The 23,920-nt window shown below is 41.2% G+C and overlaps 1 protein-coding gene across 6 annotated transcripts in view; it reads right to left on the bottom strand.

Moving 5' to 3' along the window:
• The window catches only part of Hydin (HYDIN axonemal central pair apparatus protein), a 266,122-nt gene that overhangs the window by 33,771 nt on the left and 208,431 nt on the right, over nt 1–23,920 (bottom strand). For all 6 annotated transcript variants that reach the window (XM_070026253.1, XM_070026252.1, XM_070026249.1 and 3 more), the window contains 18 exons: nt 21,794–21,953; nt 21,532–21,704; nt 20,544–20,742; nt 19,757–19,856; nt 18,138–18,237; nt 15,861–16,029; nt 15,159–15,397; nt 13,755–13,872; nt 11,580–11,784; nt 10,101–10,336; nt 9,604–9,755; nt 9,307–9,496; nt 8,607–8,709; nt 7,869–8,156; nt 5,911–6,053; nt 3,687–3,905; nt 2,341–2,501; nt 772–869 (listed from right to left, as the gene is read on the bottom strand). In XM_070026253.1, coding sequence (XP_069882354.1) covers nt 772–869; nt 2,341–2,501; nt 3,687–3,905; nt 5,911–6,053; nt 7,869–8,156; nt 8,607–8,709; nt 9,307–9,496; nt 9,604–9,755; nt 10,101–10,336; nt 11,580–11,784; nt 13,755–13,872; nt 15,159–15,397; nt 15,861–16,029; nt 18,138–18,237; nt 19,757–19,856; nt 20,544–20,742; nt 21,532–21,704; nt 21,794–21,953 — 3,053 coding nt within the window. The remainder of the gene's footprint in view (nt 1–771; nt 870–2,340; nt 2,502–3,686; nt 3,906–5,910; nt 6,054–7,868; nt 8,157–8,606; nt 8,710–9,306; nt 9,497–9,603; nt 9,756–10,100; nt 10,337–11,579; nt 11,785–13,754; nt 13,873–15,158; nt 15,398–15,860; nt 16,030–18,137; nt 18,238–19,756; nt 19,857–20,543; nt 20,743–21,531; nt 21,705–21,793; nt 21,954–23,920) is intronic.

Raw genomic sequence — 23,920 nt, 5'->3', positions numbered from 1 at the left:
TGAAGTTGTAAGTTTTTCGACATAAGGATTTGTACATCTCATTGTTGCAATGGGTCCACCTGTATCCCTATTTAAACGAGTTGTTTTTTCCCTTCCCCTCCACAAATTATAACAACATCAAATATAGTGAAGGCATCTTTTCTCCTTCCTTCCTTCCTTCCTTCCTTCCTTCCTTCCTTCCTTCCTTCCTTCCTTTTTTTTTTTGTCAGTCATGGGGCTTGAACTCTGGGCTTGGGCGCTATCCCTGCGCTCTTCAGCTCAAGGCAAGAGCTCTACCGCTTGAGCCACAACACCACTTCCTGTTTTCTGGTGGTTAATTGGAGATAAGAGTCTCACAGATTTTTCTGCCCGGGCTGGCTTTGAACCATGGTCCTCAGATCTCAGCCTCCTGAGTAGCTAGGATTACAGGTGTGAGCCACCGTTGCCTGGCCCTCCCTCCCTCCCTCCCTCCCTTCCTTCCTTCCTTCCTTCCTTCCGTCCATCTGTCTTGGAGCTTGAACTCAGGGCCTGAATGCTGTCTCTGAGCTTTTTTGCTCAAGGCTAGCCCTCTACCACTTTGAGCCATAGTGCTACTTAACTCACAAACAGTTGAGGGTCTGGAAACCAGGAGGGAAGAGGCTAATCCAGGTCCATGTAGTTTGATAAATACCACAAACCTCTTTTTCTACTTTTCCTTAGCTACTTTAGGAAATTGTTCTCTAGTTTCTCTATAAGAACAAGACTTTTCTACTAACAAGTCAGAACTTAGATTTTATCTTTCATTGAGTTTACCTTGGTTTTCTGGCATGGCAAAGCTGACCGACTTTGAGGTGTCTTCTGAGGCCCAGTTGAATTCTAACTGTACTTGTCCTGAATTAACCAGATCCAGCCTGTGAATCAATCAGAAATAGATTTCAGAAATGCATTGCAGGCAATTTTTTCCTGCTGCAATTCTTAAAGGTGAGTCACTTTATATCTTTATATTATTATAATATTCTATATTATAATAATAGAATTATATTTAATTCCATATATTTCTTTTGAGCCATACCCATTAATCCTCTTTTACTTTGAGACAGGGTCTCATGTTTTGTCTGGGCTGTCACGTAGCGTGGACTATGATCTCCCTACTTATGCCTCCCATATAGCTGAGATTATATAGTTGTGTGCTACCATGCCCAGTTTATTAATTGAAATGGGACTTGCTAACTTTTTGGGTGGGTTGGCCTTGAATCATTGTCTTCCTGATCTCTCCCTGTGAGTAGCTAAGCTAGATTATATATTTGAGCCACCATACTTAACTCCAAAAACATTCTTTTGTGTTCTGTTGCTGAAGCTTGACCTCAGGGCCTCACACTCTTGCCTGGCTTTTTTGCTCAAGGCTGGCACTCTACTGCTGAGCTATATCTCCATTTCTTGGTGGTTAACTGGAGATAATAATCACATGGACTTTTTTTTTTTTTTGGCTGATGTTGGCTTCAGATCAGTACCCTCAGATCTCAGCCTCCCAAGTAGCTAGGATTACAGATGTGAGTTTCCAGTTCCTGGCTCTGTCCCACATCTTGATCATTTAGTCTTTAGGTGCTCTTTGCTTCATGTCCATGGCACTATGTCCCAACTGACAATTCACCTGTTTATATTCATTCCCTCCACCCCTACCTCCAGACTATGAGCTCTCTAAACCATCCTTGAACTCAGCATCTAAGTGTTGGTGAGGGTTAAGGTAATATCTTCTCCTTCTCAGCATTGTCTCTGAATTAACTTTCTAGCTCATGTCCTAAGGAAATGTGGTAAAGGAGAAAGGTTGGCCATGTTAACAGACAATATTATTTATAGTAAAAAATGATCTTGAATTCTTGAGTCCCAAATGGACTTGGAGGAGCCATGATCACCTGGGAAGGAAGTCATAACTCTAGTGCTCTCTGAGTGTGGTGACTCTTGGAACTGAACATGTTCCCTGCAGGGATCCTGGAAGCTACTTCTATGGTTATAAGAAATAGTGGCTTCTGTTGGGAATATGATTTCTATGCTAGAAAGGACCCTGTATCTATGTCCACTAGAGAGGACACCTGAGGGTGTTTCTGGCCAGCTATGTAGACTGTGGTAGGGATTATTCCCACTGAAGTGGATTGCCTAATACCACCCTCCTGGCAGACTATTTCCTGGTCAATATCTTAATTTCAAGTGTGAACTTCGTGGGCTTGAATGTTTTATTGGACCTCAGATGGCACTCTATTACATAGTACAGATGTATTGCCTGGACTGCTGTTGTGCACACTGAATAAATGTTCTGACAAATGAATGAATGAGTGATGGGATCAAAGAATTTCTCTAACTATTGTGAGGTTTTTGATGACTCACTCAAACACTCGGGTCTGGTAAACCAGCGTTTCCTTAAAGCATATGTCATTTGTTTGGCACTGGTATGCGGCATAATCCACAATGGCACTGACTTGAATCCGAAGTTCTCCATAGTTTTCTTCTAGTACAGAGTGGGCAGGCTCAGGATCCGTCTCAATTACCTATAACAAAGGAAGTGCTGTACTCAGCAATGCTTAACCAGTTACCTCCACAGTAATAATAGGAGGATGGTATAGCACTTTATCCTATCTATGAAACAGCCACAAACTCAAATTCCAGAATAAAGGATTAAGGCAAACTTCAAGGACTCATAGAATGAAAAAGGGGTAAGTTGAACAACAAAACATTTCAGAGAACATTAGGATCCCACGGCTATGAAGTCAGATGTATTCCAAAAGAAAAGAAAGAGAATCCTAAAGGACAGATGTGAAGGAAGTAGAAAACAAATGGAAGGATCAACAAAATTGTTTGAGATCTGAGTGAGACTGAATAAGAACAAGAGAGAAAATGCAAATAAACAGGGTCATAACCAAAAAGGAGGCACTACTATCAACTCTACAGATTTAAACAGCCAGTAAGAAAATATTTAAATGATTTTTTGAAAATACCTATGAAAAGTTAGTTGAAAGGAAAATTCCTAGAAACATAATTTAATAAAATTTTTGCAAGGACAAATAACTCTGAGGAATCCTATTACTAGTAAATTGAATAGCAGTAAAGCAAAAATAATCTTAAGCTTCATCACTACTAAAGAAACTTGTGTTGTAGCAATAAATAACTAGAGAGGTATGCCTTGTTAGTGGTACAGATAAACTAATATCACAAAATTGTCAATTCTTCCTAAATTGCCTATAGTTGCAATCCAATTCCAATTATGTTTCCATCAGAGTTTTTTTTTTGTAGGAAATGGGAAATGGATTCCAAAATTATGTATGAATAAGAGAGCAGTAAAAATGACCAAGATATTTTAGAACAAAGGGCATGGAGGAAGGAACTTTCCTCCAGATATCAAGTCTAATTAAGGCAACATAAGGCGGGCTCGGGGGTAGACGAATTGACAGTGGAAGAGAATACTGAGACCTAAATTAACACCTAATGGAAAAAGAAAACCAAAGGACTTGTGATAGTATTTTTAAGAAAATAAGTGAGAGGACTTGTTCAGCTTATGAAAACTTAAACTAACATTTTACCAATTATAATTTTACATATGGTATGTGAAGTAAGGATGGTAGGTGGCATATATAGTTGTTGAGAAAAAAGAAAATGAATGAGACACTGAACTTGAGAGCACTAGAAATTCAAGCATGGTAGTCTGAGTCAGATTTGTGCTTGAGGTCTCTACTTACCTTTCGTTTTATAGCCAGAGTCCCAGGTGCAGCTCTGACTGTATCTACCCACTTGACTGTGCGCATGCGGTCATCCCAGTCGGAGACCTGCTCTGCAGGTTGCTGAAACATGATCCTGGAGAGCTTGCACTTGACACTCATCTTCTTCAGGCTGATGGGCAAATCTGACTTCAGGGTCACTATTACATCTTTGGCACAGCCAGCGTGGAGGTGGCCTGTCTAGGAAGAGCCTGGTATTAGTACTTTCAGGAAATCAATCTTGAGGACTCCATATCTGAGATGGGGTTGGAGCCACAGTTTTGGCCAAAAAATACATAATTTAAACCTACATAGATAAGACTGACTTAATTATGTACACATGGTTCTTAAAAATGCAATCATAGTAAAAAGAACAATGAGCATTTATTTATCAAGGACAATTTTAAGCTCTTGTGTAATTCCACTAATTCCAGCGATAACCCTAAGAGATATATAACCATTTTGTTGATAATGAAGCTTTGTCCACAAGGGCAAAACTATTTAATCATAATACAAACATGCTATTCAACTTTTTCACTCTAATAGTCTCATGAGTGTATAATAGAGCTTTCTAGAGGTTACATATGTCAGTTAGAATGCAAAAGAAGATATATGAGAATCCATATGACTTTGTGACTTCTATTAAATCAGATATTATAGATTTATTTCAAAATGTAAAATAGGCATGGTCTCACATATCTGTAATTCCAGACCTTGGGAAGCTGAATTTGAGGCTAGGCTGGGCTACATAGGATTTCCAACATTATCATTCAATTAAAAATATAGTCATTTATATTAGTATGTAATGGGTTCACTATAATGTTTTATTTTAAAACCAATAAAATACATGTTTCAAAAATATTATTTTAATTTATGATATAGTAAATAGAATCCAAATAAGCAAAAGTTCTTTGTGGGTTCTCAATAATGTTTAAGAGTATGAAGGCCTTCTGAAGCAAAAATGGCTGAGGATTGTTGAAGTATACCAGGCATAAGGGAAATTCAACTTCAGAATGAAATCATTTGTAATTTACCATAAAGACAGGAAGACATACATAAACTCACATATATGCCATATACATGACAGTCTCATCATATTTCTGATAGATAAAACACCTCTTCTTCCTCTGGACAGTGAAGGGAAAAGAAAACTTGGTGTTTCCCAAGGCATATGCACATATGTATGTATAGGTGTGCATGTATGTAAATGGATGGTAAGAACCTCATCTTTGTTTTTGTTGAATAACCCTTTGCTAACACAGATGACTATTAGATTATACTATGTCTGAATCATTACAGTTCAAATACAGATAATAGTAGAAATTAACTTCTAAGGTTTTTACAAAGATTAAATGAATTAACTATGGTCTTGGAACTAAGTTTGGCATATAGTATGCCTTCAGTTTATATTAATTATCATTTAGTGTTGCATTTGGACATTCTGGCATTAAAATTTGTCAGGAAGATTAAGATGAACTCAACACTCCTCCAGGAAAAAATAATTATTCCTGACATCAAAGGTTTAAATGTGACTAAGTGGGTCTCCTGCCCTCCTATTGCCATCCCCTGAGGGTTCTATACTTGGGCAGCATCAGAGGCTGTGTGTGTGTAGTGGAAAAACTGGTATCCCTGCTGCCAGAGGCAAGAATCTTCTATAGCATTGTCCTGACTCTTGTTAAATGTTGAGATTTGCTCGGTAGTTCACAAAATATACATTATAAAATGGTAAAAGAAGGGTTGAGAAACTTTGAGCCCAAACAAAGTTAACTAGATTTTAATATGTCAGAAGGTCCTAGGAAAGATGTATCTTGAGACATTTTCTAAATCTCACAGTTGTCCTTGGACCCACCACTCTTCCTTTAGCTTTGTGAACCATTTCTGAAGGATTAATGATCAAAAAGAACACATGTGTGGAGGGTCATGGGTCTATATTCTGGGAGAAAAAAGGCTGGGGTCTGTATCATCCATTCAGGCCTCTGCTGAATTCCTCAATCTTGGTCTAGCAACAGTTCTAGCTGACTACATTCTCTGTTCTTGTCCTCTTAGATAGAAGAGACACGGAGAGTGGTCTGGCACTAGAAATGGTTACTGCTTTCCAGTCTGAGAGACATCCATCCCCTTCCATGTATCCACGGAAACATACTATCAAACTGGGGTTGCCTTAGGCCAAAGGGATTTCAGAATATAGTAAATAGTTTTTACCTACCTGTGGTGAGAAAGTCAGTGTAGCTAAAGCAGGCCATTCAAACCGTATCACATTTGCTTTGCTGTGATTAGTGATGGTGAAGCTCACATTATATCCAGTTCCAATATGGCAATACCCAAACTGGATGTGGTCTATCAGAGCAGCTAGGGGTTACAAGTAGAGGGCTGGTAAGTCCTCCCTGGCCTTCTTAAAGGGCCTGCTTCCTTGAGAAGACAGAACCTGGTAGACATTGTATCTCATCCCGTGCAACCCTCCCAACTTCAACAATTATATTTTAATTACTGAGTAGAAAGATGCAAATTTATCCAGCTATCCGTTCATCCACCTCCCATCCATCTATCATCCACTCTGGCCCTCATTTCTCTTTATACAAGAGAAAATGTAGATCCAAACAAGCTTTATTTATTTGATAAAACAAAGTTTACGTTGCCAGATAAAGGAGTCCTAGTTAAATCTGAGTCACAGATGAAGAATGAGTAGTTTTTAGGATCAGCATGTCCAATACTTAGTACTACAAATTATTCATAGTGTATCTGAAATTTAAATTTATGGAAAATTCTTGTATTCATTTTCTTTTTTTTTTTTAGTTTTTTTTTTGGGGGGGGTCTGGTCGTGGGGCCTGAACTCTGGGCCTGGACGCTGTCCCTCAGCTCTTCAGCTCAAGGCTAGCGCTCTACCACTTGAGCCACAGCGCCACTTCCGGCTTTTTTCTTTTTGCTTATGTGGTGCTAAGGAATCGAACCCAGGGACTCATGCATGCAAGGCAAGCGCATGTATTCTGATTTTCTAAGTCTGGTAATCTTATAATTAACAGTTATAAAATCAGATTTTTTGAACTTGGGTTACTGAGAGCTCTTGCTTGATCCTTAAACAAGAGATAGATGATGTCAATATGTAGCTTCAACAGGGCCAAAGCATCAATTATATAAGGAGTGTTGATTTCAACTCATGTTCTACAGACTAGTCTTATAATCCAGGACTATAATTAGGCTCCTGAATGGAGTAAATGGTCACTAAATGAAAGCCTCCTCATGGCTTGAGACTGAAGAGCAGCATGTCCTAAGCTTTAATATATACACAGATCACTTAGGGATGGAATTAAATGCAGATTTTGATTCAGTAGGTCAGTGTGGATCTGAAATTCACACTTCTATCAAACTCCAGGAGATGCTGATGGTGTATAGTCCCAGGCTGCTCATTGGGTAGCAAGACTGTGTAGAATGATGATACAAACCTAGGCCTTTTCTAACAAGGCCAGCCCACCATTTCTCCTAGATTGTTTCAGATGAAGTAGACAATGCCAATACAAGCCAGTGAAAAGACAGAACAGCTACAAAGAAGCATTCATAGGTTAGGTGCTTATTGCTCACACCTGTAACCCTAGCTATCCAGGAGGCTAAGATCTGAGGATCACATTTTAAAGCCAGCCCAGGCAACAAAGTACACAGGATACTAATCTCTAACCACCCAAAAGCTGAAAGTGGAGTTGTTGCTCAGGTAGTAGAATGCCAGCTTTGGGCAAAAAAGCTAAGGGACAGCACCCAAGCCCTGAGTTCAAATCCAGTTCTGGCATGCACACAGCATTTACTCACAATCTGAACTGGAATTTTAATGTAGAAGCTCCCTAAAGGCAGAGGCTCATTAAGCTTTGAAAATCTAGGGCTCAACCCCTCTGTACAGTATGTTCACAAATAAAATAAAATTAAATTAAAAAAAAAAGAAAATCTAGGGCTCAGGGTAGTGGTTGACATACACACACTGAAGCTCAGTAAGTGCTTACTGAGTGAAAACATATAAATGGGAGGACTGAGGTGTGACTAAGCCATATTGACAGATTACCTAGTAATGAAGTGGAATTTTCTTCCTAAATTCTCGGGAAGCTACATCTATTACTTACATTTCATTCTTATTTAAAATGATCTGAGCACCAATACTTGCCTCACTGTTGCGTGTCCTACCTGCTATCAAGTCTTCCATGGCACTTTCCTCAGCGATCTCTAGGACCTCAGACACATCTGAGGCCTCTTGGCTGGTGGAAGTCATTAGCCCATGGATGTTGTCCAAGGTGATGTCATCTTCATAGCTCTCACCTATTAGGTGGATAATGGTCTCCTCATACTGGTTGTTGATCACTGACAAATGGATGATACCTGTCATCCTCCCAATCTTCTGGGAGTGAAAAAAGACCTCAAATTCAGCTGTGTCTCCAGGAGCAACAATCAAGGATGCTGTGTGGGCTTTTTTTGCTACAAAGAGAAAGAGAAAAAAGTGATTTAGAAGCTGGGCACTGCAAGATCAAACTTGTAATCTTAGCTATTCAGGAGGCTGACATCTGAGGATTGCAGTTTGAAGCCAGTCCAGGGAGGAAGGTCCATGAGACTCTAATCTCCAATGAAAAACCAAAAAGCTAAAGTTGAGGTATAGCTCAACTGGTAGAGCACCATTCTTGAGCAAAAAGCTAAGGGACAATGCCCAGACCCTGAGTTCAAGTCCCAGTATCAGTGCATGCACATGTGCATATACACACTGACTCAGTTTAAAGAAATATGTCTTCGTAAAGACCCTGGCTGAAGAAAAAGTAGTCCTACTATGAGAATGAGCTTTGGCTAGAAACTGGGTACCCAACTCCACCTGTACCCTGAAAAAAACCAGCTACGGAGATCCATTGCTCTGGAGAGGCACCTTCCCCTACTTACCTTTCTCACTGGGTTTGTTTTCTTCTGTGATGTAGATATAGGAAGTGGTGGGCCTCCCTTTCAGGGAGAAGACTCCTAGTTGGTCCCGAAGGTCCACATGCAACTAGCAAAAGGAAAAGGGAGTTGAGTGTTGCAGTTACAAAGTACTCATGAATTTTAAGTGTGGGGTGTGATACAATGCTGTGTTTGGGGACAGGACCTCCCTCCTCCAGTTATTGTGCCTAGAACTCACTTTTTTTAAATAAGTTTTTTTATTGTGAAAATACTGTACAGAGGGGTTATAATCACATGAGCAAGGTAATGAGTACATTTCTTATCAAGCCTAGCACTCACTTTTTAAAGTTTTGTTTTATAATTATGAGAGAGATATGCTAAATATTAACTTGGAGAGTATAAAAGAAAATTCAGTCGTTAGCTCTACCTTATTATTTGAGTTAGGAAATTGAAGGTCCAAAAAATATAGGTGACATTCCAGATCACACAGCTAGCTAGTGTCAAAACTTGGAGAATTCAAGCCCCACTACTAGTAGCAGGGGAAACATTTTAAGAAGAAATAAATATTTCCAAACAAAACCAGAGAGAATTAACCATGAGCAAATCTACATTGAAGAAACACGTAAGAGTAGTCTCCAATCATGTATTTGCCACAGCAACACAAAATTGGTTGATGATACACCAGCCTAACACCTTCAAGAATTACCTGGGCAGCAATGGTACCGTTGTTTTTGAGAATGAGAGGTAGTTTCTCTGATTGACCAAGCCGAAGCCTTTTGAAGAGCAGCAAGGGGTTTCCTAATTGGTTATAGAGAATTGGCCGGACCACAGTCACTCGAGGCAGAGTCCCCTCACCAACAATATCAAACATAAGACCTCGGTTCCTGGCCAGGTTGCTGCAGGGAATGGCAAGATGAAGGCTTGTGAGCCTGGTCTGTCAGGAATGACTCCCATATGGAGTATGGGTTACAATCCTGATGTAGGAGTAGGAGCAGAGTGTTACCTGGGCAAGCCTTCCAGTGTGGCCTCAAAGACGCACTGGTAGGTCTGCATGGCCTGTGGGGTGAAGAGTACTGTTGCAAAGGCATGTGAGCGACTGCCAACACACATCTTGTTGGGTTCCACATCAAAGATGTCGGTGATGCGGGCAGTAGCCTGGTGAGAGAGCAATACCAGAGATTGTTAGCTGCTTTGTATTTCCATTTCTGCTCATCTTCCCTGCTCTGTTGGAACTCTCCTCCTACCAAGATTGTGGTGGACAAGGACAAACTCAAGGGCCTTCAGAGTCATGGGTCTTGGAAAGAGCAGTCTGGCCAAACCATGAACTTTGACAAAGTCATTCAGCCAGGTATTTTTCCTGCCACTCTACCTCCCCTTCTGTCAAAGAACTTCCAGAAGACTTTGGCAGCCTGTAATTCCCACTCAGGCACAGTGCAGGGGCTTCCCAGAGCTCTTTCCTTGGCTTTTTGCCTACACTGGAGCCAGTTGGAGCCTCTTTACCTTATTGGAGATGGGCTTAACTACAAGGTTGACATCACAGGAAATCTTGCCCACATTGCTGATCTTGATCCGAGCCTTGGCCTGATGGCCCACCAGGACATTACAGAAGATGAACTTGTTCTCATCCTCCACATAGAGTCCCCCACTCTGTATGGTCTGCAGGATGTGGTACAGATTGGAGCTGGTGCAGATTTGGTGCTCCTCAAAGATCAAGACATTGTTGTCGGTCACAAAGGCTGGGGAATGGGGGGAAGGAAGACCATGAGAAAATGCTAGGTTGCTAGATTCCTGGCAACTGCCCTGGCAAGTTACCACATCTTAGTCAATTGTTTTTTGCCAATAATCAAGGAGGGATGGGAGCTGAGGCCTGAGATGAGCCATGGAGAAGGAAGATAGTTGATTTGAGTCTCTAAGGAGCTTATAGCCAATCTCTCTGTGCTTTGTTCAGCTTTTTTTTTTTTTTTTTAACATTCTGTCTAATGAGCTATCTTCAGTTTAGTCTGGAATCTGGGTCCTCTAGTCTCAGCCTCCTAAGTTGTTGGGATTATAGTCATAAGCTATCCTTTTTCTTGATTTTTTTCTTTCCCTTCCCTTCTTTTCCCTTCTCTTTCCCTTCCCTTCCCTTCCCTTCTCCTTTCCTTCCCCCCCCCCCCAATTCTCACTTTTTGGTGTCACTACTAGGGCTTAAACTCAGGGTCAGAGCACTCTTCCTTAGATTTTTCACTTAAGGCTGGAACTCAACCACTTGAGCCACATGTCCACTTCCATCTTTTTCCTAATTAATTGGAGATAAGAGTTTCACAGACTTTTCTTCCCAGGTTGGCTTTGAACCATAATTCTCAGATTTCAGCCTCCTGAGTAGCTAGGATTACAAGTGTGAGCCATGGGCCCTTCATGACTTTTTGATAATAAAAATAACTTGTCTTCTAAAATAAAATGGTGCTGATAGAATATAGATAATACATTTTAGTTTTTTAAAAAAATATTTCTATTTGGAAAATCAATAACTGATCAACTGTACTGTTCCTTGACTTCTTGTTTATCTTAAACCAGCCCCGAATCTGAGGACATCAGGACTGGGGTGTCATGCAGGGCTCTTTCTGGGTAATATCTTCAACATATTTGTTTACTGTATATACTTTTGTCACAGGAGGGGCATGTACATGAGAAGACTGGGTGTTTCTGGCTCCTGAGCCACATCCCATGTCACCATGATGCTTAGAAAACACCACTCATCTGAGAATTCAGAATCAGACTCAGTAAGACTAGAAGTCTGAAGTGGTGAGTCCTCTCCTACTTATGTATATTTGTAAGGCCTTAAGAAGAAATGTGGCTGAAGACACCAGAGGAAGTTCTAAGGTCCCAAAGGAAGCAGTCTGGCCTTGTCCTCTGGATATCTTTAGAAGAATTTGTCTGGAAAGGAAGGAGTGTTATAGACCCAGGTCCTAGGGGGCTGTTGACTAATTTTAATGGCAGTACCTGGTAGGCATGCTTCGGCAAGCAGAGTGTAAGGAATACCAGCAGGATATTCTTTAGGTTCTCTGTCAGAGATATCGATGGCTAAATACTCCTCACATTTTCCCACAGGGTCAGCCACACAGTCAACAGTAATGATCTGTTGTCCTCCAGAAGAGACGGTGCCAAACCCAGGGTACACAGTGAACATGCCATGCGTGAACCGCGACTATAGGACAAAGGTGGGAAGGATGGGACAGAGGGAGGCAAAGTGGGTGACAAGAGTCTAAGACTTTCCATGAGAACTGTGAGGTAGGGAGATAGGGAGATAAATGGGACCTTTCCCCAGAGGTACTCTCTGGGTTCCCAACCTTCTCCTCCTACAAGGAAAGTGGGTCCAGAGATTCATGGATGAACTCTTAGCACTTCCTTCTCTGAACCTTCCTTCTGACCAGTCATGACTGGACTGAGAGCTTAAGGAACCAGATGACCATCTAACCAGCTGATCATATAACACATGCTCAGGTGGGGATCTTAAAGCAGAGTGCAGGATGGAGTGGTGATTGAGATGATGGGTTTTGAATCAGATACTCCTGGCTTAGAATCCAGTTTATTTCTCTGTAAAATGAGACAAGGAACCCTAACCCTAGAGAATTCTGGAGGCTTAAATGAAAGAACATGTGTGAAACATCTAGTATAGATTTCATGTGAAAAAACAAGTGATATTCATGTGGGAAAAATCTCCCAGATGTCTCTGGAGGATAACTGCAGTATGTATGGAGATCGCAGTGCTCCAAGGTAAGGAAGATTGCCATGGATAGCCTAGTGAAGATCTTCCCTCTTCTTACTCGGTGTCAGGAAGCGGACATGAGGCAAGCTGACATGTGAAGCTGTCCTTCTTCATGGCATCTCTTGTACTATCCTTGGAAACTAGCATACTGGCCATCTTCCCAAATCCTTAGATGTATTCTGTAGTAATATTGATTTATAAAGTGCTTTATTCTGATAAAGTTCAGCACTAATTCTGGATTTGTTAGAATATCATGAACTTTCCTAAATTCTTATCATGGCTGTTGCAGACACACTGCAGTTGCCTGTAAGATAAGCCCTCTAGTGTGGAGAAGTGTGATTGCTAGTCATCTAACAATTCTAATGATGTAGCTTGGTCCTTATCCAGTGAACCTCTACTATAGGCCAGGGGCTGTACCAAGCATTGAGATTCCCACATAAGCCATCCAGACAGAGATGGACTTATCTCCAGTTTCCTTCCTTCCTTCCTTCTTTCTTCCTTCCTTCCTTCCTTTCTTCCTTCCTTCCTTCCTTCCTTCCTTCCTTCCCTCTTTTCCTTCCTTCTCTTTCTTTTCCTTCCTTCTCTTTCTTCTCCTTCCTTCCTTCCCTTCTTCCTTCCTTCCCTTCTTCCTTCCCTCCCTCCTTCCTTCCCTTCTCTTTTTCTCTCTTTCTCTCTCTTTCTCCCTTCCTTTCTTTCTTCCTTCCTTTCTTCCTTCCTTTCTTCCTTCCTTTCTTCCTTCCTTCCTTCCTTCCTTCCTTCCTTCCTTCCTTCCTTCCTTCCTTCCTTTCTTTCTTTCTTTCTTTTCTTTCTTTCTTTCTTTCCTTTCTTTCTTTCTTGTCCTGGAGCTTAAAGCCAGGGCCTGGCACTATCCCTGAGGTTCTTTCACTTAGGGCTAGCAGCACTCTACCACTTGATACATAGCCCCACTTCTAGACTTTTCTCAGTAGTTTATTGGAAATGAGTCTCATGGGCTTTCCTGCCTGGCTGGCTTTGGATGACAATCCTCAGATCTCAGCCTCTTGTGTAGCTAGGATTATAGGCATGAGCCACCATCACCCAGCTCTTTTTTTTAAATGACTTTGAGACATGATTTGGCTGTATAGTCCAGGCTGGCCTCTAATTTGAGATTATATCAAATGTTGGAGCCTGTAGGCATGAACTGCCATACTTGGTTAAATCATTCTTTGATTAAAAATTTTAAAGCATTTTAGGAAGCCCACAGAGGCTTTAAAGCAAAAGAGAGTTTCTGAATTTAACTTTGTAAAACACTTTAGCTTATAATGAAAGCGAGATTTCAATAATTTAATATTTTTGGCACAGTAGATTTAAATCTTATCATCTTAGGCAGATATTTAGTGGTAAGAGCTAGCTGGCTTTGTTGGGTTTCTATGAATAAGGAAGGCACTCACCTGATTTGAGGTATTTACATCTTTCTGCATTGCTTCCGAGAACTTGGCTGTTTTAGGACCACCAGCCTTGAAGAAGGTCTCACTTTCCCGAGTTCTCCCATGTTTCATGTGGCCAGTTCTGTTTAAAGAAGCAAGAGTATACCCTTAGGCCTTGGAGGAGACATTAGACACCACCTGTCTGCCTGTAAGCTCCTTTCTCCTAGGCAGTGGAGGAGTGGGCCCTTCTTTGTTCCCTAAGGATTATCAGAGTGGCATAGTTAGGTTGGTACACACCAACCAAGATGATTTAATAATTTAAAGGAAACTAAGCATCAATTATACTTGGGAAAATGATTCACTAGGGTGTTTAAAATCACCAAAGATAAGTCAAATGGTTTGGATAAGTGTTCCCCAAGATCCATATATTAAAGGCTGTTTTTCAAGGTGATGCTATTGGAAGGCCCTTAAGTCACTGGAGGTGTGCCTCAAAGGGGACCTATAATCCCTTTCCCTGTTTATTTTGCTTCCTGCTTTACTATGTGTACTGACTATAAAGTATTGCCTTGCAACAGGTCCAAAACAACAGAGCAAATTGATCATGGACTGGAACCTCCAAATTTGTGAGCCAAATTAACCTTTTCTCTTTATAATCTGACTAATATATTTAAAAATACTTATGGAAAGTTGGGAAATGATCAAACCATTGTTAATTCCCCCTCCCCACCAAGAATCTGGCAACACGGTGGAAGTCAAATGCACTGAAAGTAAATTGTTTTTGGTGCATTGATGGGGAGCCACCTTTGGGAGGACACAGTTTTGCTGTTGAAACAAGTATTGAAGTAGCTGCTGTGATAAATGTCTTTTGAGGGAAAAGACAACAACAGCCTCTTGCAGACTGAAGGCACTGCCTGCTTTCTCATGTCCACCTTTCCAGGGTACCCTTTGCCACCTCCTGTCATGAAACAAAGCTACAATTCCTTTTGATTTTGCTTGTTGATATATTAGTTCTTTTATGACTACAGAATGATAGCACAATGACTTGCTCGCAAGTTTCAGCATACCGGAAGCACCAGGACAATAGACAAAAGACTTTATAGTATTTGCTCACTAAAATTTATCCTATATTGACTGCAGATAAAAAAATGAATGAAGTCTAGAGTCAGAAGATGTAGGTTCAGAACCAAGATGTACTAATAATTTCCTACATAATTATGGATGATTATTCTAGTCTTTTCTAGATTATTCTAGACATTTCCAGACTTCATTGATTGGGTGAATCACTTTAGGGGACTGGGTGAGTTAAAGTGAACTATGTAAGAGCTTTTTGTAGAATTTAATGCACTGAGTAACACAAACTAAGTGAAAGCCTTTATGAGAGTTAATGCCCTGAGTAACAGTTAAGAGTTAAGCCAACATTCATCTTACCCTCTCTTTTGATGCATGGTGCTTTCCCCTGTCAGCCTGTAGAGGGCAAACTTGAAGTCAGTAATGCCTAGGTTTTCTATGGTGAAGGAGCTGCTCCTACGAGTGCCACAGATCAACGCCCCAAAGTTGATGATGGAGGAAGGGCTGATGCTGAATTTGGAGTATACTGCGTGCACAGAAAACTTAATTGGGATGCTGGCAATGATCTCACCTCCATCTGAAAGATTGGGCTCAATGATCTAGAAAAGGAAGGATGATTGGGAAGATATTAGCCACGGTACAGCTACAGAATTCCCTTGATTATGTTCTTCCTTCCCCACTTTTACCACTGATATGAACCTGGGCTGTTTACTTCACCCTCTATAGTATTACATTAACAATACTTTTAGCATACACTGATGATACGGAGCTTGGTATGTAGTAGCCAAGTCACTTTGTCTCCTCTTTTCCTATTCAGCTTTATACTTAATGGAATGCAGATACCTTGTCTCGGATACGCTCTAAAACCTTTTTCTATTGTTCTTGCTATTTCTGACCCACTTGTGTCTGCTAATTGAGACCAAACCATGGTGTTCCCTATATGGTTGTCACCCAGTCCATCATCCCTTTGTCCAGGGACCATGAATTAGACCATGTGTCATTTTTTTCAGCAGAACTACAAACCTGCCTCTAAGTCAAGCACTTTCACCTGAGCTCTCTCACCTGACAACGCAAGATGGGCTGGTGCTCGATCTTCACTTCCTTTCTTGCACGAAAATACACTTGAACATTTGTGGCCTTTTCTGAGAGAGTCAATGATCCCTTTCTGGGCTGAATTGAGATCATAGAGTTTATATTGCCTTGCACTATCCCTAAGGAATCCACCGAAAAGCTGAAAGACCAGAATAAAGGGACTGTTAAAAGTCATTATTGGGAACCCAAGGCACCAGAGAGGACCATCTAGGCAGTTCAGGGCTTGCCATGTCTCTAGCCATGCTCAACTACTGTGCTAGAAAGGGTCTACTATGCTTTGTCCAGTGGAATGCAAGGTGGAGGAGAGTGATAAAAAGGGGGACACTGATCAAAATGCACTGTACCCATAAAGTGGTATGTAGAATTGAAACCCCTTTATACAACTACTTAAAGATGAATAATAAAACAAATGTGAACCAGAGATTAATGCTTGAGGCAAAGATGGCTATCCTCTATCCTGTAGAAAGTATCCTTGTTCAACAAGGGCATTTGATACGGGAGAAGAACCAACTAAATGAACTCTCACCTGGTTTTCTCTCTCTGTGTCTCTGTCTCTTTTTCTCTCTCTAAGATTGAGCATAGCACACAAGAGGGAATGTGATACAGAAGCCTGAGGAGCTTCAGGGTCAATGCAGGAATGAGACAAGGCAAAGGAAAGGAAGTGGAGTCTATGGCTCAAGGGGTAAGGTGAATACCACAGATAGGAATGACTTGGGGGGCTGGGAAGGTGGCTCAGTGGTAGAGCGCTTGCCTTGCATGCCTGAGGCCCTGGGTTCGATTCCTCAGTACCACATAAGCAAAAAGAAAAAAGCTGGAAGTGTTGCTGTGGATCAAGTGGTAGAGTGCTAGCCTTGAGCTGAAGAGCTGAGGAACAGTGCCAGGCCCACAGTTCAGGCCCCACGACCGGACCCCCGCCCTCCCCCCCCCCCCAAAAAAAAAGAAAGAAAAGGAATGGACTCAGGTGAGCAGTGGAAGATCTAGAGTAGGTTCAAGGAGCTTAGGTAGAATCAAGGAGCTTAGGTAGAAGTAGAACCCCTGGGGGTTGCTGTCAGGGTTGGGGGTCCTTCTTATTTGTTTTCCAGGCTCTGGAAGACCAGGTGGCTCAATTGTTACATGGCTGGTGCCTGTACCCCTTCGCACATTCCTCAACAAACCCCTAATTTCCTGCTCTAATCAAAGGGTGACTCTGTTCCTTGTAGTGTGACAAAGCTGAGCTGAAGTCTGTCATGGTTTAACCCAAACACACAAATGGACAAGATTCCATTCAACACTAATTGCAAAGTGACAGTGGCTTTCTTCTAAGTTTCCTTGGCTTTTATTTACATTCACTGAATTCAGTTTACAGTTTCATTGCTTCTAATGAATGGTGGTGTTGAAGTGGGGCGTCTTTCTTTTTTTTTTTTTTGCTTATGTGGTGCTGGGGAATCGAACCCAGGGCCTCAGGCATGCAAGGCAAGTGCTCTACCACTGAGCCACCTTCCCAGCCCCGAGTGGGGCCTCTTTCGATTCAGTGCTCTTTTAGCTGAAATGAAATAATCATGAACACACTGAGTTTCTCCCAAGTCTGCAATGGGAGCTCCCTTTGTTAGCTGAAAATTTGTATAAAACTTTTATACAAATCACTTGCCTCTGCCAAGGAAGGTCATGTGACCTTGAGAACCCCCCTCCTTGTTCCTCACCCAAGCCACCTTTTCTATTCTGAGGAAGCTTTATTTAAACTTGGATCTGAGTATGAACTGAGCAAATTCTAGTAAGCCACTATTTGGATTCTCTATTAACAGTGGTTCTTAAAATTTGAAAAAATTGGACAACTTTTCTTTATAGAAAATCTTAAGTAGAATGCTAACTTGTAAAATAGATCAGAGCTAGAAGTAGGGCAGGGCAGTTTGAAGCCAGACCATCCTGAGTCTGGCTCTTAATCTCCTTCTCCTCCACCTCAGGACTTTCCTTATCCTACTTTCTACAGCTCTGCCTGCCTCTCCATTTACTCTCTCCCCTCATCCCCCACACCACTGTGGCTCCAGACACATTCAGAAGCTCTTCAAGGTCCCTGTTTAGTTATACAGTCAAGCACAATGTAAATTTCTCTGCTCTTAGTAGTTGGAATTCCATTCAAGGGAGCGAGGGAGACAAAAAACAAAGCAAAACAAAACAAAAAAAAGAGATGTTCTTATGATGTCCCCAGATGACAATCTTTTCACCATGAATGGTTGTGGACAGCCCCATGCCCAGTCGGATTCAGGCTACCTGAACATGATCTCATATTTCCCACGGTTCTTCAGAGAAAGGGGCTGTTTCGCCTCCTCCATGACCCTCAGCGTCCCGAAGTCAAGGCCTCCTTCAGCTCCTGTGAAGCCAGGGATGGGGTGGGGCTGAGTGGGCTTGGGAGCTAGAGCAGGGGACGTCCCATAGAGGTCTATAGTGGAAAGTCTATAGTGACCATTTTAGACATGTTTTCTCAAAACCATGGAGCTTCAACAAACAATAGGTGCTGCCTTTGGCCTCAGTTCATCTGGATACCTCCCTTGGGACTCTTTCCTGGGGTCACAGTCCTTTCAAACCTACCACCAGCTAGAATTCTGGAACTTTAAAAGTTTTTGAACAGTTTACAGTTGTGATATTACATATAAGTTTATGTGGCTTTACTTAGCATTAGATTGTAAGTATGCCTTTAAATTGTTAAGACTCCTAAAAAAATGTGATCTTCCATTGTTGGTAGATATTTAGGTGTTTTTAAAATGTTCATGATTATAAACAATCCTGCAATAAAGAACTTTATACATAAGCTAATGACCTCTAAGCTAACATGGAGCTCTAGTATTCTATGAACCTTGCAGAGAAAGAGACCTATCAGGGAAAGGAGGAGCAAGGACAACCACATACTCAAGGGAGACACACAATTTAGGTGTTGGGGCAGCATGGGCGACAGAATAACAAGTGTCCTCGAAGATACTCAGCCTAATCCCTGAAGCCTGTGAATAAGATACCTTACATGGGAAAGGAAAAGGAAAGATGCTAACCTGCTGCTCTTACATACAGAGACTGTTATGGCTTATACTGGTGGTTCAAAGTAATCACCAGAGTCCTTAAAAGTAGAACAGCTGAAGTGAGAGAACCAGACAGGGGGCCATGTGAGGGGATTTGAGCCAACACTGACGGGATGGAGGATGGAGGTCGGGACAGGAATCAAGGAATACACTGACATTTTGATGTTAGCCTAGCAACTCCTGACCTCAGATCTGTAAGATAATAAATTTGCGGGGCTTTGTTAAAATTTTCTTTTTTGAGTCAGGTTCTTGCTGCATATCTCAGACTGGACTTGAAGTCATGGTACTTCTCATTCAGCCACCTAAGTACTGGGATTATAGTCATGCACCATCATGTCTTAAACCTTTTTCTGAGAGAGGGTTTACTATGTAATCCAGGCTGGACTTGGACTTGTGATCTTTCTTCCTTGGCCTCCTGAATAACTGGGATTACAGGCAGGTACCACACCTCATGCAATCTGTGTTGTAACAAGCCAAATAGTTTGTGGCAATCTGTATGATAGTGGTAGAAAACTAATGCAGGCAAGAAGACATGTGTTTATGTTTACTACCAACTGCTCAGAGAAGAGGTCTGCAAATTTTATATTTATCACAACACTTTGTTATTCTCCAGTTGGAAAATGACAATCTGTAGTAATGTCACATTGCTCTGGCCTTACATTGCTATACCTCAAATCACCAAAATTGTCTTCTCTCCTACCAACAACTACCACAATACTAACAAATTAGTGGCATTCTCTACCCAGAAATATAGTAATTAACTATACTACACAAAATACACAACTTCAAAACACTCTTTCTTTGAAGGAGTCTACAGACCTTTGGGGAAGGTGATGTCCAGAGCAATATCATATGATTCTGCAAAGATCATGATGTTTTCAATTTGTACAACACCAACAAGATTATCTGCATCCAAAACCTACCAGGGAAAGAGAAATTATTCATAAGAGCAAGAACAATGAGCTGCTTAGAGCCTGCAAGCTGTAACTGGAAGAGAAAATCTTTCAGGGGAGATGGAAAGGAATATTTCCAAATGTAGTTAGGTATAGGTCTCTTACCATCATTGTTTGGTGGTTTGGTGCTACTTATCGTACTCGCTGGGGGGTGTGGGTGTAGACAACAGAGGAATGGGCAGAAGGAGCTGCATTTTCATCTTTACTTTTTATTAGCTTTGTGTGACTATCACTATATTTCTAAAGTGTAGGCTGAGTTGACATGATTAGAAGGTGTTTGGTTGTGACCTCACATGAGCCCTAAACAAGCTGTGGTTTGCCTGGGAGATGATAACAACAGTCATTGAAACACAGAAGTGTTTCTGTGCCCTTAGGTAAATTGCTTTCATAGTGACCTCTCCAAGGGTTCACTCGTTGCCTGCCTCCTGCAGCCCCTCATAACAACCCATGGACTCCTCAGTGATCTCAGAAGTTGGCACTGCCAGGGGACTCTGTTCTCAGTGGCAACACTGCCTTTATGGGCTGAAGATATGAAATAGGGATGAGATGGGAGCATGTAACAGAGAGACATGGCATGTGTGTGTGCACGCGTGCTTGTGCATGTGTGCACATGTATATATGCACTCAATATACACATATTTTGACAACATCACCTCCAACCGAATAGCCTTCTTGACATTGACGGGCTTGGAGGGCTGGAAATGCACATGTAGGGTAAATTCTCCCTTGGGTGGTATAGTCCCCTGCATCATGGATGTGGTAAAGTCATCACCCAAGTGCTCCAGGCTGGTGATCCGCCAGGCCACAGGCAGGGGCGTGATATTGTGGAGAAGAACTGCCTTGGATTCTTTTCTGCAGAAATCAAAAGAAATTTCACCAGTTTTAAGTAAAAAATTATACTTTTGTGTATATTTTTTGTATATATTTTTTCTTAGCCCTTCTTTCCTGCTGGTTTTCTTGAAGTCTCTTAGTTTATGAAGCTTGGATAGTTTGGATGACTTTGTATATATACGTGTGTGTGTGTGTGTGTGTGTGTGTGTGTGTGTGTGTGTGTGTGTGTGTGTGTGTGTACAAGTTAGCTCAAATTATCCACAAGTAAACAACACCATTGGAAATGTATGGAAAAGTCATAAAAATTCCTCTGTATTTCTTTATCCAGATTCACCATTTTTTCATTTGGTTCTCTTTGCTTTATATTCTCTTTCATAAAAACCCACATCATTTAAAAAACATTTTAAATTAAATTGGAAATCATTGTGCTTTTGACCTATAAATATTGCAGTGCATACTTCCTAAAACCAAGAGCACTTACTAAAATAAAGGGACTTTACATAGATCTTGTTATCATTTCATATTCAAATTTCATCTTGGTTCTAATTGTTAATTTTTCCCAGTTAAGGATTCAATCCAGAATCATGTATTACATTGAATTCTCATGTATTTAATTTGGGAAAAAAACCTGTGACCTACACAGGCTTATGAACTATTCATGTTTGCATGGGACCAAGGAGTTCCACAGGATGCAGGACTTTTCAGTGTTCAAACTAGGCAATTCCATAGTAAATCAGGAGGATCTGACAATCTTAGAACTGAATGTTCTTTAAATTCCATTCAAGTGCTTGTACCATCTAGAATTCTTACCTGTGTAGCAAAAGTCGGTCAAAATGTAATTGCTTGGGCTCCAGCTCTAGTTCTGGGCGGATCCCCTGGCATTGTAATTTGAAGATAGCTGGCTCTGGGTTCTCCTTGATGCAGCAGACAATGTTGTCTTCAAAGATACCAACTGCAGTAGGGTAGGCCCATACATTTAGCAGCTGATGGAAGATTCACAAGACAATACATTTACACCAAGGATGCCAAGGTCTTGAATTTCCCAAGAAAACCTTGCCCCAGGTCATTGTACCTGCTTTTCATTGGGTTTCAGAATCATGTTCATGGGCTCCAGAAAGTAGGTAGTTGCTTTGGTATCATTCTGAAAACAGAAAAACACTTCTACCTCCATTGGGGAATTGTTCAGGATTGTCAGTGTCTCCATGTTGCCTGGGAACAAGGATGACTTGTACCTGGAAGTGGACAGGAATGTGCTTGTGAAAAAGGAGCCTGGGAATTGGTACAAGGCAATTCAATAGGACAGTATGGCTATGCTGACACATTGGCATGGTGGTTGAGAATGCAAGATGTGTGGCTGTGAACTTACTGTCCACTTCGACATGACCCCAACCTCCACCTTCTCCCAGACAAGCCTTGGTCTCCTTATCTAAGATTAGGGGGACAATATCCTAAAAGATATCACCTAGCCAAGTGTGCTTGATTTTAAGTGAGATCGTACACCTGAAGCTCTTAGGACAGATGGAGAGATCAAATAGTCAATGAATGGTAGTTATATTTATTTAAAAGATTATTGAGAAATATGCAAGTATATCCCCAGGAGAGATTATCTTTTGAGTCATCTGCCATTTCCCATTTGTCTTAGAGATGACCTCATTAGCTCCTTTCATCATAGCATCCCAGAATATTATTGCTCTTATATGGATTCAGCTGGCCTTGCTCACTAGTGCCAGATTATTTCTATTATCCAGTACTTTTAGGGAGAGATCCACATAGTTGAATACCAGGGTCACTGGAAGACATTCACTGAATGGTAATGAACAAAAAAGGAGCCAAGGGAGAAGGCACAAGGAACATGATAAACATCATCAGAGCACAGGTCAGGAAAATAGTCTGAAAGTGTTTGGAGTAGGCTATGGTGGTGGATGAAATGAGAGACAATATAGAGACTACATCAAAATCAGAGAGTCAGAAAACTTTGTATGAATAATGGGTGAACTAATGGATAATTACCATCATCAATCATAGTGCTAAAAGTTCATGCATGTTAGTTCCCTGGTTCATTCTTTACAAATTTTTGAGGTAGGCACTGCTATCTTCCCAGTTTCTGATGAGCTCAACCAAGTTCAAAAGAATAAAAAAATTAATATCCATTTGCACTGTATTTTGATTTGGACCACTGTAACCACTGTTGCCTGGCCTTACATTCAAGTAAATTCTTGTGCTATTCTAAATATATACTGCTGCTGTTGCTTCTGCTTCTTCTTGATGTTGTGCTAAGGACCAAATTCAGGGCCTTGCACTTGCTAGGCAAACATTATTCCACTGAGTGAAATCCCCAACCCCACAATGCTTCTCTGACACATCATTTCCAACTCTTGGGAATCCCTATGAACTCTGCCAATCAACCTGACTTTTATGCCTTCCCTTTTGTTGGGCCTTGAAGATCCATCACCAGAAAACCTTTTCACCTTCACTTCCTAGTCTAGCATTTCAGGAAATGAACTGAAGATGATAAGGGAATGGAGGAAAATGATGGCTGATTAAATTCAACCATGGAAATAGAAAACATTTTCTATTTATTACAGTGAACACTTCATTGAATGAACACAGCAGAAATCTTGGTTCTGTCTTCCACCTCATCTTCTTGCTATACACATAAGAAATTTGTGCTCACTGAAAGAAACTAAAAGTTTATGATAAGGCTCCTCACCCAGGCCCCCAATTTTGCCTGACAATCTTTATCTGTTCCTCTAATATGCTTTCTTTTTTACAAAAATGCCTTTTATGTCTCCATTTCCTCGACATTTTAAGCTTCTACCTCCAATTCCTTCCACTCTCTGAAAAATGACCTCATATAATTTTGTCAGGGAGACAATAAAGTTTGTACAAGAACCCTCTTACCATTTCAACCAAATCTGTAATCACACCTTCACTTGAGGCCATCTCATCTTCCTCCCTCCTCGTATGAGACAATGGTACCTCCTCCTGGCAAAGGCCAGCACCCTGTGTTGTCCCATGGAGCTTCACCATTGATGGCCCAACCCATCAACCTATTACTTCTGCTTTTCCTTGGCATACACATATCATGAGAAAAAACTGAACAAATAGCCTTCTTTGGACTTCCATTTTCCTTCACAGTCAAACTCTTCCAAAGAATGATCTTTATAAGCTGAGTGGCAGTGGCTCATCATGCCTGTAA

Source organism: Dipodomys merriami, unplaced genomic scaffold (genome assembly GCF_024711535.1).
Source record: "Dipodomys merriami isolate MVZ:Mamm:240054 unplaced genomic scaffold, mDipMer1.0.p SCAF_176, whole genome shotgun sequence".
Lineage (NCBI taxonomy): Eukaryota > Metazoa > Chordata > Mammalia > Rodentia > Heteromyidae > Dipodomys > Dipodomys merriami.
This window is presented reverse-complemented; position numbering and strand designations above follow the sequence as displayed.